This window comes from Triturus cristatus, chromosome 4_1 (assembly GCF_964204655.1).
Source record: "Triturus cristatus chromosome 4_1, aTriCri1.1, whole genome shotgun sequence".
NCBI classification, from domain to species: Eukaryota; Metazoa; Chordata; class Amphibia; order Caudata; family Salamandridae; genus Triturus; species Triturus cristatus.
In genome coordinates this window covers 1276954471-1276970317 of record NC_140585.1, presented here as the reverse complement: position 1 = coordinate 1276970317, position 15847 = coordinate 1276954471, and the positions used below count along the sequence as shown (strand labels likewise).

Genomic DNA, 15847 nt, shown 5'->3' with positions numbered 1-15847 from the left:
CCCGACTTGTCCACCTTAGTATATGTCTCCTGAGTATAGACCTTATAATCTATGAGGCGGAGGCGCTCAAGCAGCTCAACATATAAAATACGAGCCTCCTGCAGCACTCCTGCGGCTTCAGTATCAATGATCACCTTCGTTTCTAAGGGGCCACCCTGTCCTCCAATCGTATAATCTCCCTCATAACCTCCTGCCTAGCTCTCACCACCGCACTAATGGAAGCCTTTCAAACTATAACCTTAAAGGCCTCCCACTCCACCAACAAGGAAGTGGCCATACCATTGTTCTCTGTAAAATAGGTATTGGTGGTGGTTAGCGTCTCCCTAAAAACTACATCCTCCAGAAGGGTCGGCAGCAAATGCCATGTGGGCATTGGGTAGGCACTTGGCCCCAAAATAGCGTTATTTTATGGGGTTGTGATCAGAGATCATCTTCCCTAAGTGTGGCATGTGTTAAATCAGGGAGGAGTGTAATCGGACAAAGAAACCGATTGAGGCAGGAGTGCAATGCGTCGGGCATGAGTAGAAAGTGTATTCCCATGCCACTTTATAGCATTCCAGCTGCACCAGACATCCGAAAGGCTCCAGCTTTCCATCCCATTGCTTCAGGGCCTTCGACTGACAAATCGATTCAGTGCCAGGCAAGGGAAGATGTGATCTATCTAAAGTAGTATCCAGCACCGCATTAAAGTCTCCAACCAGCATGCAGGGATACACTGCCCACTCTGCCAAAACGAAGGAGAGGTGTGACAGGAAGACATCTTGTTCCTTGTTGGATGTATATATGCATTCCAATACAATAGGAGCTCTATCCCACATACCGCTAAGCAAAACATATCGTCCCAGTGTGTCTATCTTAGTGTCAAGGATTGCAAATGGGACCTCGGTTCTAAGCCAAATCACCACACCCCTGGCCAAGTAGAAAGTGTGAAACAATTGGCCCCTCCATTTCCTGTGCATCATTTGGGCTTTGTGGGTGGAAAGATGGGTCTCCTGCAAAAATGAGATGTGGGCACGACGTCTATTAAAGTTGTACTGAATCCTTGTGCCTCTTATAGACAGATCTTAGGCCTGCACATTCCAGGTGACAATGTTATAGGTATTTGAGATTGTAGCCATAGGTAGTATCAATGCAGCATTTAAAATTCCACACGAACACCTCAACCACCCCAAGTAACAGATCTCATCTCCCTCAAGTGATGCAATAGGTGACATGGCAAACTACAAACACCCAAACCCAAATACTCAGTCTAGCTTCTAGGAACCACTTGACCCAATATGAGAACCAGCAATAACATATCAACTATGTAAAAATGTTTGGCCTTCACAAAGGGGGCTACACCGTTTATATGAAACCAGAAAGCAGGGTGAACCCATCCTCTATATTGGAAGCCACCCAAACCCCAGCCCTGTTCTCAAAGCAAAAGAGCACATCAAGGAGCAGAACCCATTGCCATGCATTTGAATGTTACATATTACCAGAAGCCAGATCCCACGCAGGCCCTTCATTACTCAATTGAGACACATTGTATAGGTATGAGGTTCATGACCACTCACAGGCCGCCAAGCAGTAGTACAAGGCCTACCACTGTAGTCAGTAATTAGAAAAAGAAATGTGAGAATACAAGGCATACTCTACACCCTACTTAAGCCCATCATCACAACAAGTCATAAGACATCTGCCAGGTGATCGATGTACAAAGCACCATGCTGCCAGCTGAGTCTAAATCTGAGTTAGTGCCCAATGATGAACTGGAGCTGACGCAGTTGATATTGAGTCTCAGAGCAGTTGCTGAGGTAATCGCCTCCTGCTGTTCCTCTTAGGCCTGTTGTAGAGAAGGAGTTGTCTGCAGATAACGCCAAGAGGGAGGACGACGCTTACTCTGCTGAGTACACTGAAATTAAATGAAATTAGATGAAAATACAATTTGTAAAGCGCGAAAATCACCCAGGGGTGTCTAGGCGCTAAGCAGAATCTGACAGGCTAAGAAGATTCAGAAGATGGCAGAATTATTTGGACAACAGCCAAGGGGCAGATTTACAAGCCCCCTGCGCCACTTTTGCATCACTTTTCCCACGTTAAACTTCAGTAAGTTTATTTAGAATTTTAGTTCTGCCGAAAGAGAATTCCATGATCTTGATGTGCATAAATTTAAACCTCACCCACCTCAGTTAAATCTGAGGATTACCAGATTTCCACTTGTGGATGATCGCAGTGAGCGCATTGGGATATATGGATAAAATGCTGTATAAAGTAGTCTGGGCCAACAGCATGTTGTGCCTTGAAGGCAATGCAGAGTGCTTTAAACTGTATACGTTTGTCAACTGGGAGCCAATGTAGTTGAATGAGTGCTTGAGAAACAGAAGTATGTTTTGGAATGCCCAGCAGTAGCCTGGCTGCAGCGTTCTGTAGTGTTTGTAACTTATATACAATATGTTTTTGGATGTTAATAAAAAGTGCGTTGCCATAATCTACTTTGGATGAGATTAGAGTTGTGACTACCCTCTTTTGCAGGCTGGGTGGGATAAAAGGTCAAACTTTCATTAACATTTTCAAAATGAGGAAACACAAGGAAGTGATATGATTAATTTGTCCTTCAAAGGATAGCTTGGTATCAATAATCACCACCATGTCTTTTGCTTTTTCCCTGGGGGTAGGCAGAGTCCCTAGTTCCTGGGGCCACCACCTTGTTTGATCAAAAGGAAGGGTTGTTGCCAAACAGTAGGACCTCCGTTTTTGAGGACTTTAATTTCAGGCAATTGCTGCTCATCCAGTTACCAACATGGAGCATGCAGTTGTGAAACTGGGTAGCCATGGATTCCGGATTGTAGGTGACGGAGACAATGATCTGTGTGTCATCCGCATAAGAAACCAGGGTAAAGCCAAATGATTTAATTAAGGCTGGGTGGCTCAGAGTGGGATGTCCGCTGGCCCCCCGAGTCCGGGAGCTGAAGCTCCAGTCAATTCCGAGCTCCCTCCGGTGTATTAAAAAAGAGAGTGTGAGCCTCATGGATCACCCTCAGCCTGGCAGTGAACAGCAAGGCATAATGAAGACCTACAGAACCCACCTGCTTCTTAACCTTGAAGAACAAAGAATGCCTCTGCTGGACGGCCACCACATAGTCCGGTAATGAAGAGACCCTGACATTCTCCGGAAGGATGGGCGCCTTTTCACATGCAGAGCGCAACAGCACGTCCCTATCCCTGAAGTTAAGGATCTTAGCCATTATGGGCTGGGGTGGTGCTCCAGAAATGGGCCACGTGGTGGGGACCTGGTTTGCCCTCTCCACTGTAAACAGCTAGGACAATCCAGATGGGGCCACCTCTAAAAAACTGGGTGGCCTTAGGGACTTCGACAACCTCCAGAGCCTCCACTATTCGAACGTTATTTCTATGATCTCTCCCCCTGTCATCTACGCGGAATTGAAGCCGATTGTTATGTCAATGGAGGTGAGTAAGCTGTGTGGAATGGTCTGCCTGACAGGGAGTTAGGGCCTAGAGGGTTATTTTGTTCCTTTTGACTCCGTCTGACAATTTATTCTGGTTATCTTTTAGAATGCTTATGTCTGTCTTGATTGCCCCCAAAGCACTGCTCAGTTGCTGCTGGCGATTTTCATGTTTCCTGTAGGATAATATTCAGCTTGTCTGCTTGGGCAGATTGATTGTGGGAGAAATAATGTCTTCTGGAATCTGTGTGACTGAGCTCTCCAAGGGCGTGGATCCGAGTGTGGGCCGGTTTATCAGGCATGTGTTTAGTGTGACCCATGGCCGCCAACAGCAATGTCTGTGGCAGCAGCAAATCGACGACCCAACTGGGAACAGGCACCACTCACCGCACCCCTCGATGGGCCAGACAGGTCAGAACAAGGCAGGTGATGGAGCTCCACATTTTGCTGTGCCACTAGTGTCAACACCCCACTACAGCTGCTGCAATCTGCTACCAGGCCATCCACCGGAGGGCCTTACACCTTGAGCACAGTGCGCTGCGACCTTGTGCACCCCAGCCTGGAGCCATCAATCCTGGTACACCACCAGGGGCAGAGGGACCAAGGATTCAGTCTTAGGCCCCCAACAGATGCCAACTGCGTCCTTAAGGTCAGTGTGAGGAGCCTAACATCAGAAACGGGGTCCCATCAGATCAGGGCAATGCAGGTAAAGGAATACCAGATGGGGGGGCCAGAGTCTCATCCATATGGTGTAGGAATCGCTGATTACACAAATACCAGGGACCACCGGCCCGGTAGGCCCAGACTCATCAGCCAAAGGAACCAGGGAGGACATATCGCAGGTATTCAGCTGGATGCGGGCACGATTAGGGAGTGTGCAGGGCCTTTGGGGTGAAGAGGGAGCCGTCAATAACTTTCAGTGTCAGTCAGGCATCCAAGGTCACCAACTTGCAGGGCCATTCCTTGTAACCCCATGTGATGATGGTCTCCAAGAGGGAATCAGTGGCCGTGCTCCTGCAGTGCTAACAGCAGGCACCACGAAAGTGGCCCCCACCTTCCGGTCACTTGCCTTGCCAGTCTCTCATAGGCTCAAAAGCACAACAGGGCCGGCCGCCATCCACAAAGTGGTGATTGTAGAGACTGTGCTAAGAGGAGGGGGTGGGGAAGGGGGGGGGGGGGGGAGCCTGCAGCAGCAAGCTGACCAGGGTGTGGAGTCAAGTGTGTACCAATGGCCGGCAGTAGCTGGCAGGAAGGGCTGGGCAGTTCCCACAGTGCATTTTGAGCAGTGAAGCCATCAACTGATACCAAAGAGCAGGCCCTAGTCAGCTGGGCTGGCCCGCGTCTCCCCCTCACCTTCACTGGTTGTTAGGTGCCATGCATGCCCAAGTCCATATCAGGGTACGCCATCTGGCAGTTCGCAGCCCTGGTCAGCGCACAGATAGCACAGTCCGCTCCTCGCCCCAGGGGTCTGGAGCCTCCAGTTGAATCAGGCTTCATCCATTACGCTGGGTGCTGATGTAATCCACAGCGCTCTGCAGGCCATAACGGAGTCGCAAAGCAGCCCTCCGGGTTCAGTAGAGCATCAGGAGCATGAATTCGGTAATCTTGGGCTCCGATGCTGCTCTCTGTAGGCATCAGCAACAGGATTCACAGGATGGGTCCGGGAGCCTCCAAATTATGCACCCATCATCTTAGGCGGCCAGCCACGTCCCACATTGATAGTATCATAGTTTGTGTCATAGTCAAGTACTATTCTTCTCTACCAGCATTTTTGGAATTCGCTACTTCCAGGATTCAGACTAGTACACCAGTTAATTTAGTGGTTGATCCGTGCAACACAGTGTGCAAATGAGGGACCCTATGACTGATGGCTGTCTCTGTGCTGAATTAGTGGATGGTGAACACTATTCACATATTTTTTAAACTAAATATCTCATTTGTATTTCCATTGTCTTTCTAGATATGACATTTCTCCATGAGGGCAACAGGACATTGGTGGAGAACCTAATCAACTTTGAGAAGATGGTAAGTTACCCATGATAAAGGAAAGAGATCAGAAAAGGTTGGTGTTTGAGCTATCCTGCTTCAGTTGATCACTTCCAAAAATCTCTGAATTTCTAATTCAACTGATTTCTGACAGTGTTACTTTTCCACAGACTTCTCAAAAGCTTGCTTCTAGCTTCTTACATCATGGATTGACCCAACTAGGCCTATCTCGAAGGCTCCCCGCCTCACTTACTGTATGTGAGGAGCTGTTGTAATTGTCCCTAACATTACTTGGAGTGATGCTTTGAGGATACTTTACATTTCCTTTGAGAGAACTCTGCTCTCTTTGTCATGGAGGCAGTATTGTTTTTTTCTTGACGATATAACTGAGTCTGTAAGTTTTTTCTTTGTAAACAACTCTTACGGGGTTTAAATAGTCAAGAGCGAGCGAGGGAAAGGCCAGCAAGTAGTAGGCAAACACTATGAACCAACATCTCCTATGTTTATTGGACTGATCGTTTTGTTTCCAAATTCAATGGCAAAGAAAAGGGGATCGGAAGTCTCTGCCTTTTTTGTGTGCAATCCTAGTCTTGTCATTGACTTTCCCTTATAGTAGCTGCAACTATATCTCATGAAAACCTACTCGAGAGTATTCTGTTAATAAATTTCACATTTGAAATGAAGAACAGCATTTCCTAGCGCGCACCCACAAAACACTGTACCCTCCTGCCCTTGCTCTCTAGTCTGATTTTTAATATGTGTTTGACTACTCTCCTAGAACGACCCCATTTGGGCAGAGACTTCTGAAAACAATGCCTTCTTTCTCTAATTTGGATTTACCTCATGATGGAACATTATCCACAAGTATGCTTAAAAAGTAGAAATGCTATGGACATAGGCCTAGACCTTTTCCCTTGCTCAAAATACATCTTATCATCTGTCTTTTAGGTTACTTTGTGGCACTGTGTGTGGTATATAATTGTACACTTTGGAGGGCTGGCATTCTTTGTGGTTTTCAGGTGACATTTTGGAATTCTTTTGAGTTTATACTTATGGCCTACCAGTGCTACATTAAGACTCTTTAATGCCTTTTAATTCTCTCTGTGTTGCAGCAAGCTTCTGTGTATTTGTCTGAATGTATCTCTAATCTCTTGTTTTAGGCTAATGATTGGTGTTTCGTTTGCTTTGCTTTACTGCCAGGTGAAAGTAGAGAGTTTGAAGACCAGCTCTTCCCACCATTACTAATGGCTTGTGCCCTCATGTTTTATTCTTTCTCTTTCATTGTTTCTCTTTTTTTTCTCTAAGACCTTTGTAGTTTGCATTTAAGTACATAAGCATAAAGGGTGAGCTTCACAAATGAAGTTTGAGCTAAGGGAATGCGTCTGATGAAAGACTCCAGAAAGATTCCAGCACCCACATACAGTGCCATGGGCTGGCTAGTAACGTGTTTGTTTTATCAGCATGTCTGTGGCCACATACCTTCATATGCAACTGTACTATCCAGCACTCTACTTCTCTCTCAAGAAGCCCATCTGGAACATACTACCTTACTGCCACACTAGTACATAGCACATCAGCGGTTTGGGGTGGATACTTAGAGTCGTTAATGGGATTAGATTAAGGAAAGAATTATTAGATTACCATTTATGAAATTACAGTGAGACATGAGGGTAAATCTGATCTTGTAAGATGAGGTATTCTTCAGCAGCAGTTTTAAAAACATTTCAGCAGTAAAATAACGTCAACAGTGAAACACTGGAACAGTGCAATACTTGTATAATAAAAACTCATGGCTAACGTCTTTTTTCAATTAGTAGAAAGACATTATGAACGTTCTTTCCAGTGTTAAAAACCTCCAAAATGACAGCCATAAACTGCTGAAGTGCCATTAAATCTACCAAATAATGATAATGATTAAATAACATTATTACATACATCTGAAGATAAAACCACCATGTTACCAAATTAGTTCTTCCAAAGAAAATCATCAAAATGCCATAAACAGATGCCATAATACTGTTAAAATCTATACAGTATTGGTTAATTTAGTAATCAAGGTATACCTTAAAACTATTAAAATATATACAGGATTGCTTAATTTAATGATCGAAGTATATCATAATACTATTAAAATCTATACAGTATTGGTCAATTTAGTAAGAAAAATAATCATCATAAATGTCTTGGGAAGACTTTTAGCATTGGCTCCAGGAGACTTTAAGGAACAATAGATTTCATGAGCCGTTCGGAGGTTCGAGCTCAGTTAATTTTTCATGTAAAATCAGAAATGTCATCATTTTGCAGCTGGGCTGAGGGCCAATTGACTCAAGATCTTTCATTATGGCCTTTCTGCAGGATCGAATGCCCCTGGTGTTAAAAATATTTTTCAATAATAAAACACAAACAATCTATAAAAAGCTCCATATGCAAATTAGATTAATAAAGTCTTATTTTACTGCACCGCATAGTCTGCATGTCTTTGGGCCTTTGTATTTCTAAGACGGTTGATTGGCCAAGGATGGCAGAGTGCCAAAGCGAGCCACCATTAGCTTTCTCTTTAGATGTATGGAGAATGCTGTACTTAAACATGCAGCCAGTTTCAGTGTGTGATATGTTTGAAGGCCCATCCAGGCATGTGCATGACTGGTTAGTCTGCATTTATCATCTAAGAGCGAGTGCATTTTGGCCACTTAATCATCCAGGGAACTATTGGGGAAGGGAGGTTCTGATCCAAAGTTCTGTTGTACTTGTTGCTTCCAGTGATGATTATAGATATTCGCTTTGGATAGAGTGAGGGACTGATTCCCGGGCCGGCCATATGGCAATATTCAGTGGACTGGCTCTGTTTGACCCGAGTTTGTATCATGTTTTTATTGTAGAGTATCTTGTCCCTATGATTTGTGGTGTAAGACCAAATTCCAAACAAACTGCACTGCAGAAGCATTCTTTGGAAGGTTAAATACTCTTTTATATGTATTGTTTTTTATCCTGTCCAAAAGTGATGCATCTTTACCATGCAAGACCACACTTGCGTATGCCAGTGTTTGCAGCAATTTAGCGGTTATGACCACCAATAGCACTTTAAAAGAAGGGCCCTCCAGTTTTTTTGCTTGGAAGCAGAATGCATACATCAAGCTGTTTCCTTCCTTTACCATGTATTGTTTGAGCCTTTGAAAGTTCAATCTGTTGTCCATATACAGACCCAGATACTTGACCTCCTCTAAGATATTGTTGCTGAGCTTGATTGTGAGTTGTGGGCCTAGTCGTTTTCTAATTGACATTGTTTTTGTTTTTTTGTGTTGATTTCGAGGTTGTTGATTGTAACAATCTTCTAGCTCACGAAGTGCTCTTTGAAGGCCCACTTTTGTTAGAGTAAGTGAGACTATGCCACCTGCGTAGGAAAGAAGTGTCACACATATTGTGCCCAATCGCAGATGGTGGGGAATTACCCGATGAAATCCTGGGGAGAGATCCACTCAGTATGTGGCACCTCCGAGAGGGGGTGGACCTGGTCATAGAGTGATGGATCTAAAATAAAGGAAGCCTGGATTGAGCGAACCTTATCAGTTAAGAAATTAAAGAGTACATTGCACAAGCGTTTGACGAGGGAATTGTGACAGATTCCGCCCTACGGGCCATAAAGTCCTGGATGATAGAGAAGATTTCTTTAGAATTGTTCCTCGCTAGATCGATGCGATAGTGGAGGATTTTGGCCCGAGATATAGAGGAATAGTACAGCTTCTGGACTTTCCTAAGGTTCAGTTTCACCAAAGCAGCCATAAACGTTCTACCTTTTTGCAGTGTTGTTTCTGCAGTCTAAGCTCATGCGAAAACTATGGCTGGGATGGGGAATCCCTGGATAGTTTGCGGGGAGCTGTAGGAGAAGAACTGGCCACTGCCCTCTTGATCCAACTGGAGAAGTTGTAGGGATAATTACCTATTTCCATTAGCCACTAGCAGCCAAGGCCTGAGTTCTATGTAAAGAGTCTTGGTTAGTAAATCTTATGAATAACCTCATCTACCTGACAAGCAAACTATCTTTGGCTGAAAGAATCAGAGACTTGAGAGGGAGAACATCATTACGTATTCACCTTCGCAAATTCCAAAAAAGTCATATTATAAAGTATACTTTTTCAGACAGTACACCTTACATCCAGAACTCTCTTCTAAGATCCAGGTGGCCAACTTCTTCAAAAAGATGAAGATCACGTGAGATAAGGCTCCTTCTGCAGGGTGACATCTAGTACAAATAGGAGTATATGTTCTACCCATGTGTCATAGACTTCTATAGTAGTAACAATGGAAATATTTAAATTGGATGAGGCATAGCCTTGAAGACCCAGCCAAGCCCTGCGGTTTCATCATTGCCTCCCTCCAGTTATCATCATCCAACCACATCACATTCTGTTCCCATCTCTGCCCTTGTTTTAGAAGGGGGTCTCTGGCATTGTGTAGCAGAGATACGTAAATTTGTGAGATCCCTTTGTCTCGAGCTTTGTCAATATTAGCTTGTCTTCTAAGGAAATGCTGTCCTTTTTTTAATTTTTAATTGTAGTTATTGATTTTCACAGATAAGGCAAACAATGCTGCACAGATCATAAATGCGCATGTATGTGCACACCATTATATAAAACAGGTGCAATTTGCAGGTGCAAGGAATACAGCAGTCAGATGGAGCGTTAAACGTGGAGATACATTGGTATTAAGGCAAAGGGTAGTGTGGAATGAAAGGGTAGCACATATTTACATGCAGGTTAACCGGCAGCCTCTTACAAAGCGATAAATGGTATGGGTTATTAAGTTTAACCAGCAGCATCATCGGTATCATCAGGTTCTAAGGTCAATAAATTGTATCAAAGAGGCTGCCTAATGTACTTGGGTCTGGAGGTTAGAGGTTGCAAGGAGGCATTACATTCATTGGTAGTATCACAGAATGTCATGTCCTTCAACCAGACATTGTTTATGGGAATCCTGTTACTGCCCCAGAAAAGGGCTATTTGTCGCTTAGCCAGTAACAGCAATACAGCAGTGAAGCATCTCAGCTCAGGACTCAATGGCTTGACATATCCCAGCAGCACCATCAGTGAGTCAGGGTCAATTGCATGTTCAAGCATGGTTGAGATTAAGGCAAATACAGCCACCCAAAATGCATGGACAACTGTACAGTTCCAGGCTAAATGTACAAAATTGGCATAATCAGCCGCACACTTGGGACACTGATGCGATTTCATGGGTTCCAACATTGCTAGAGCCTTTGGCGTGGGGTATGTGCAGTGTAAATACTTATTATGGAGCCCTAGACTTCTCCGGTTCTGCTGCCCTCAGCTCCAGACAGGAGCGATAGTCAGGAAACCAATCTGCTACTATCTGTGGTAGATATCACTAGAGTCAGGGGGATCATCAGGGTATGCGGGTAGGGTGTCATGCAGGAGGCTTCTTGCAGTCATCACGTGCCCTTACCCACGCCTGTGTGAACCTGACTGAGTCCACCGGAGTGAAGGAGGATAGGCTGCTCATAAAACATTGCCATTCACCATAGGCCGTACATTGTAAAGATGGCTGCAGCTTTGATATGTAAACGCCTGTTGGAGCACACCCTGGGAGGCTCAGCAGATCCCATTGCACACCAAAGGTAACACTAGATAAGCGTTTTGGGTGATTGTGCAATGAGCGACGTAGAAACATGGGTGCTTGTGAAATTGCATGAGGTGAAGTTGTCGCATGCTGGAGGTTTGTACTCTGCCCCTTCTGTACTCAGCAATGCTCCGGCTGCTGCTTCTCTCCAGGGACAGATGGAACGGCTTTGCAGTAGAGGAGCAGGGCTGGGGGTGGAGAGGGTCCTGGGGACTAATACAAAAGCTTTCCAGCCAGCGCCTCCACAGGCACATGCATGACAGCTGGAGCCATTGCAGGGGAGCAGACTGTCTCACTGTAATGTACCCTGTAGACTCTGTAAAGGTGAGCATGGGTCAGGATGCTAATGAAGGGATCTTCTCCTACCAATCCTTTCACCACCTCCACAAGCAACACCTCTTATCCCTTTGTGTTGTTTGTTTTTACTCCTAAAATTGTAAATTCCCCAAGAAACCATTGTTTCTACCATGGTATTCCACAGTAAGGTTGTATGTCGTTACCACGCATTCCGTTGCGAATGCCATTACCACGAATAACATTTACCACGAAAATGCCTTTACCACGCATATCGGTAAAGGCATTTTCGTGGTAAATGTTCTTTTTTTTATAATACCCCTTCCCTTTACCCCTGTGCGACCCCCCTGCCCCCATTCCTTCTAATTAATTCCCCTGCCCTTAACATTAAAAAAAATTCCCTGCTCGATTCCCCCACCGACAAACCCTTTTTTCAATTTCCCCTCCCCTGAACCCTATAAATGTACCCCTTCGTTACACATCCCCCTCATTATTTTCTTAACCTAAATTCCCCCTTACCTCTCTACGTCCTCTCTTCTCTGTTAGCTCTTCCGATCTGCGTCGCACGTCATAAAGAGGAAGCGGAAGTGTATTTCCGTTTCCTCGAACGACGCCGATTGCCTCCACATCGCGACGGAATCAGGTGTGGTATTTTTTGGGGGGTAGACCCCCCAACCCCCCTTTTTGATTCGTATGCTTTTTGGGGGGGGGGAAGACCCCGAAGCCTCCTTTTTAGGTCTCGCCTGACCCAGCGCATGCGCTGGTCTGTCGAGACTTATTGAGAGGGCTCCAAAAAGTGCTACCAGGCCAGCCTAGAGATACAGTGCATGTGCGCGGGCGCGCGCGCCGCGCTTTACCGCGATTACTTTCACTTTCCGCTTTGATGTTTAATCGTGATCGGGATCACTTTCACGGTCGCTTTGCATAGCCAATTGGTGTCGCTTTTGGGACCTTATAAGTATTTAGTTATGCAACTGCTGCATGGCTAAACACTTATAGGGTCCCAAAGGCGAGACCTATTGGCTATGCCAATGCTTGTTAATATTACCTTTAGCACACATGCCTTTACTACGTATCTCGTAGTAAAGGTATGTGTGGTAAAGGCTTTTCGTGGTAACCACGCATGCGTTGTAATGCATGCGTGGTTATGGTTATACGTGGAAACGGCCGCGTTGTAGAGGCCGCTTCCCCCACAGTACAGTAGCTCTTATAGCAAACCTTGCTTTGCGAGCAAGCTACGCTGTGTACTTACAAGGGAGTGACTATTCCCAATGCTGCTTCCCGTTGCCTCACTTTGTGTGCACTTAATTGCCTTGCCATGCAAAGATTGTGTTTTATTCAGTTAAAACACACTTTGCAGTTGCAAATATACAGGAGAGTAGATTGAAAAATAGCACAAGTTGTAGAGACTGGAACACATGAATCAGTGCCTCTACGCCTACGGCCATTATCAAGGTGCAATGTTATGTTTACAGTGAGGGCTAAGTCTGTATTTTATACATAATTGTATTGTTCCCTAGAGAAGGCTAAAGTTAGAACTGATAGACAGCAGCTATAAAAGTTGATAAGTAAGGGGCGGGTGGGGGTGACAGTGTATTTATAAAGCATTAGGCAACCAAAGCCCTGCCCTGATTTGTTGCAGCGAGGCAAAACGTTTGTTTGCACTTTACATGGTATTGCGGAAGCACTTCGAAAAGCAGGAATCTTTCTAATTAGAAGGTCAAATATTGCTCTCCTTTGAGGCCCTAGTGCATTCTGGTTCGAAGTCCATTTTTTTACAGCATCGTTAAGCTCTGTGTCAACAGATAAAGGCGTGGAAACAATATATTCTGGGGTGCAGGCTGCAGTCGCCTTGAACTTTATTGTTGCAACTTGTTTACTTGATTTTATTTTTATTTTTGCTTAGTCCTTTTGTTAACCCGTTGCCAGGGCTGGTATAATGTAATCCCTTCTACCAATATGGCTATCAATCGCACTAACCTGCACTCTACCCTTCCCAGTACTCCTGCCCCTAGTTCTTTCTTTATCTCCCATGCCTACTCCTTTCTTTATCTCTATGTACCTTGGTCCACCGCATTTATATGCCGGTGTGCATTTGAACCCCGCTGCTATTCAAGGCACACACAGCCACAGCTCGTCCTTCAGGTTCCTGACATTCTCATGGCATCCAGCCCCATGTAGGTGGATCTCTCAATTCAGATATGGCTTTAGCACCCCTTACCCTCAATTTTAGTGCATTATTACCTTATTAGCTTAACCAATCATTTGATATTTGGCATTTTTCAAGCAGGTAGTTCTTGATTGGAGACACAATGGGGTATAATTACAAAGAAGTGGTGGAATGTGTCGTTAGCCTCCTTGGCTTAACGACATGCTCCGCCATTTCTGAAACACAGGGCTGCACCATATTTACAAGAATATGGTGCAGCCCTGCGCTTTCCCCTGAGTTGGTGCTTAGTTTAGCAGCCTAGCACCAACGCTGACACTCTTGCAACATAGTGCAAGAGTGTCTGCATGCATGGGAAGATTGTTTATGTACAGGAAGGTCCCCCTTCCTGCACATTAACAATTTTTGAAATCTGTTTTGTCACTTCTATGTTTGCTGCTTAATGCAGCACACATGGAAGTTACAACATCTCCTATTTTTTAAAGATGGTTAATGTGAAGGAAGGGTCACCTTCCTGAACATAAACAATCCAAGGCATTTTGCTTTTTCTAACATGGAAAAAGCAGAAACGAGAATAAAGCAGTTCTCCTCGTTTTGCCAAGTTAAGACCAGGTTTTCCCTGGTCTTAGTTTTGGCGCTGCCTCCTATTTACGCTGCCCATGTAAATAGGGGGCAGAGTCAAAATCAATGGGTATTGCGGTGGAATGCCCACCGCAACATCTACTGCCCACCACTTTTACGCTAAGCATAGAGTGAAACGGGCCCTTATTTACAAAGAAAGCGTTAAGCCATGTTAAGTGTAAATAAGGCGAAGCCCCCATCCCAACGGGAATGTCGCAAAAAGTGACGCTCCTGTGGCGATAGGGGCTGGTAAATATGTCCCAATGTTTTCCTTCCCTGCATCTCGGTGGAACAGCTTCTGTCCCTTAGCTGCAGACAGTGTGCTGCATGGCTAAATACTTATAAGGCCCCAAAGGCGAGACTGATTGCAATGCAAATGCTTGGTAATGTATTATGAATTAATAAATAGCTGTTGTTGTGCTTGTCTCTAAATTGGACAAACAGCGGCACCATGTGGCCGACTGTCCGAAGAGCTGGTGTTGGCAATTAAGTGCCCAGCACCGGAAACCACCTGCTCAAATGAAGAAGCACTGTTTATATCCACATCTGTAGGTGGATCCAGAATGATGTTTCTCTACTAGTCCTTGTATAATTACTCATTTTCAAATACTACTGATCTATTGAACATGCAAAGTATTCTGCCTGTCTTGTGTAAGTTCTTGATTACACTATCCACTAATATAAAGGAACATTTATCAATGCAGTGCCTTTAACATTAGGTTCTGTACACTTCTGGGGTTTTGCAGATGTATTTGTATGCCACATTTGTTGGCTGAGGATGAGTCTTGGAATGAAAAAGGATCTTGGAGGTGTGCTCACAAAAATCTGAAATAGTATAACCATGATTGAGTGCAGGAAGTCCCAGGTTAACCATGATATAGATGTCTAAGCATAAACAACATTTGGACAATTATTTCATGGCTGTGCTTTGGAACTGTGCATCAGCCGATTCACATGTATGTATCTTCAAACAGTTACTGTCAAACACACCTGCATTATGTGCATCTTTTTTATCATAGGCAGGTCACTGACTTTATTTCTGATTTTTCCTAGCGAATGATTGCCAAGACCGTGCAGCTGATTCACTGCTGCAGGAACCACACATATGGTAAGTGAGCATTAGGGTCGAGTATGGCATGAAGTATAAGAATTCTTATGTGGGGGAGGCAAGCCTGATTTTTCTTCACAATAAATGAAAGATAAGTTTCATCGGATTTTAACTGATGTTGGCATTTTACGATTGCTTTAAAAGAGATAATGGATATTTCTTCCTCCCAGGCCGGCCTCGAATCAAATGTGTCTACAGTGGTGGCTGGTGTCATTTGAAAGTGGTGGGGAGTAAAGGTTCAGGATCACCCGTAACGGCCCGGTACCAATTGAATCACCAGGTCACAAGTGACCTGAATGAGACATAAAGTGACTTGTAGGGTGCCCTACTGCATTTCAATGCTTATTCCTTGCTGTCTCATTTTGTCCAGTCTGGCAAATCACAAGAACTTGTATTTCCTCAGTAGATTTAATTTGTAAAGGTATTTAAATAAATAAGGAGATCTATGAGGAACACAGCATTGTTATCCCAAAGTGTGTTATGAAATTCTCTGATTACACTGAATAAGCAGCTATCCAAGTCATTATATGAAATCTCTTTACTGATGGCAAAACAACACTTTCACAGTTGCTTTATAAACCTTTTGCTTTC

General features: G+C 44.4%; 1 protein-coding gene across 1 annotated transcript in view; it reads left to right on the top strand.

The window, feature by feature from the left end:
• RAPGEF3 (Rap guanine nucleotide exchange factor 3) overlaps positions 1-15847 on the top strand; it is an 870850-nt gene that overhangs the window by 831954 nt on the left and 23049 nt on the right. Inside the window, exons 25-26 of the mRNA XM_085654789.1 lie at positions 5407-5471; positions 15202-15256. Coding sequence (XP_085510915.1) covers positions 5407-5471; positions 15202-15256 — 120 coding nt within the window. The remainder of the gene's footprint in view (positions 1-5406; positions 5472-15201; positions 15257-15847) is intronic.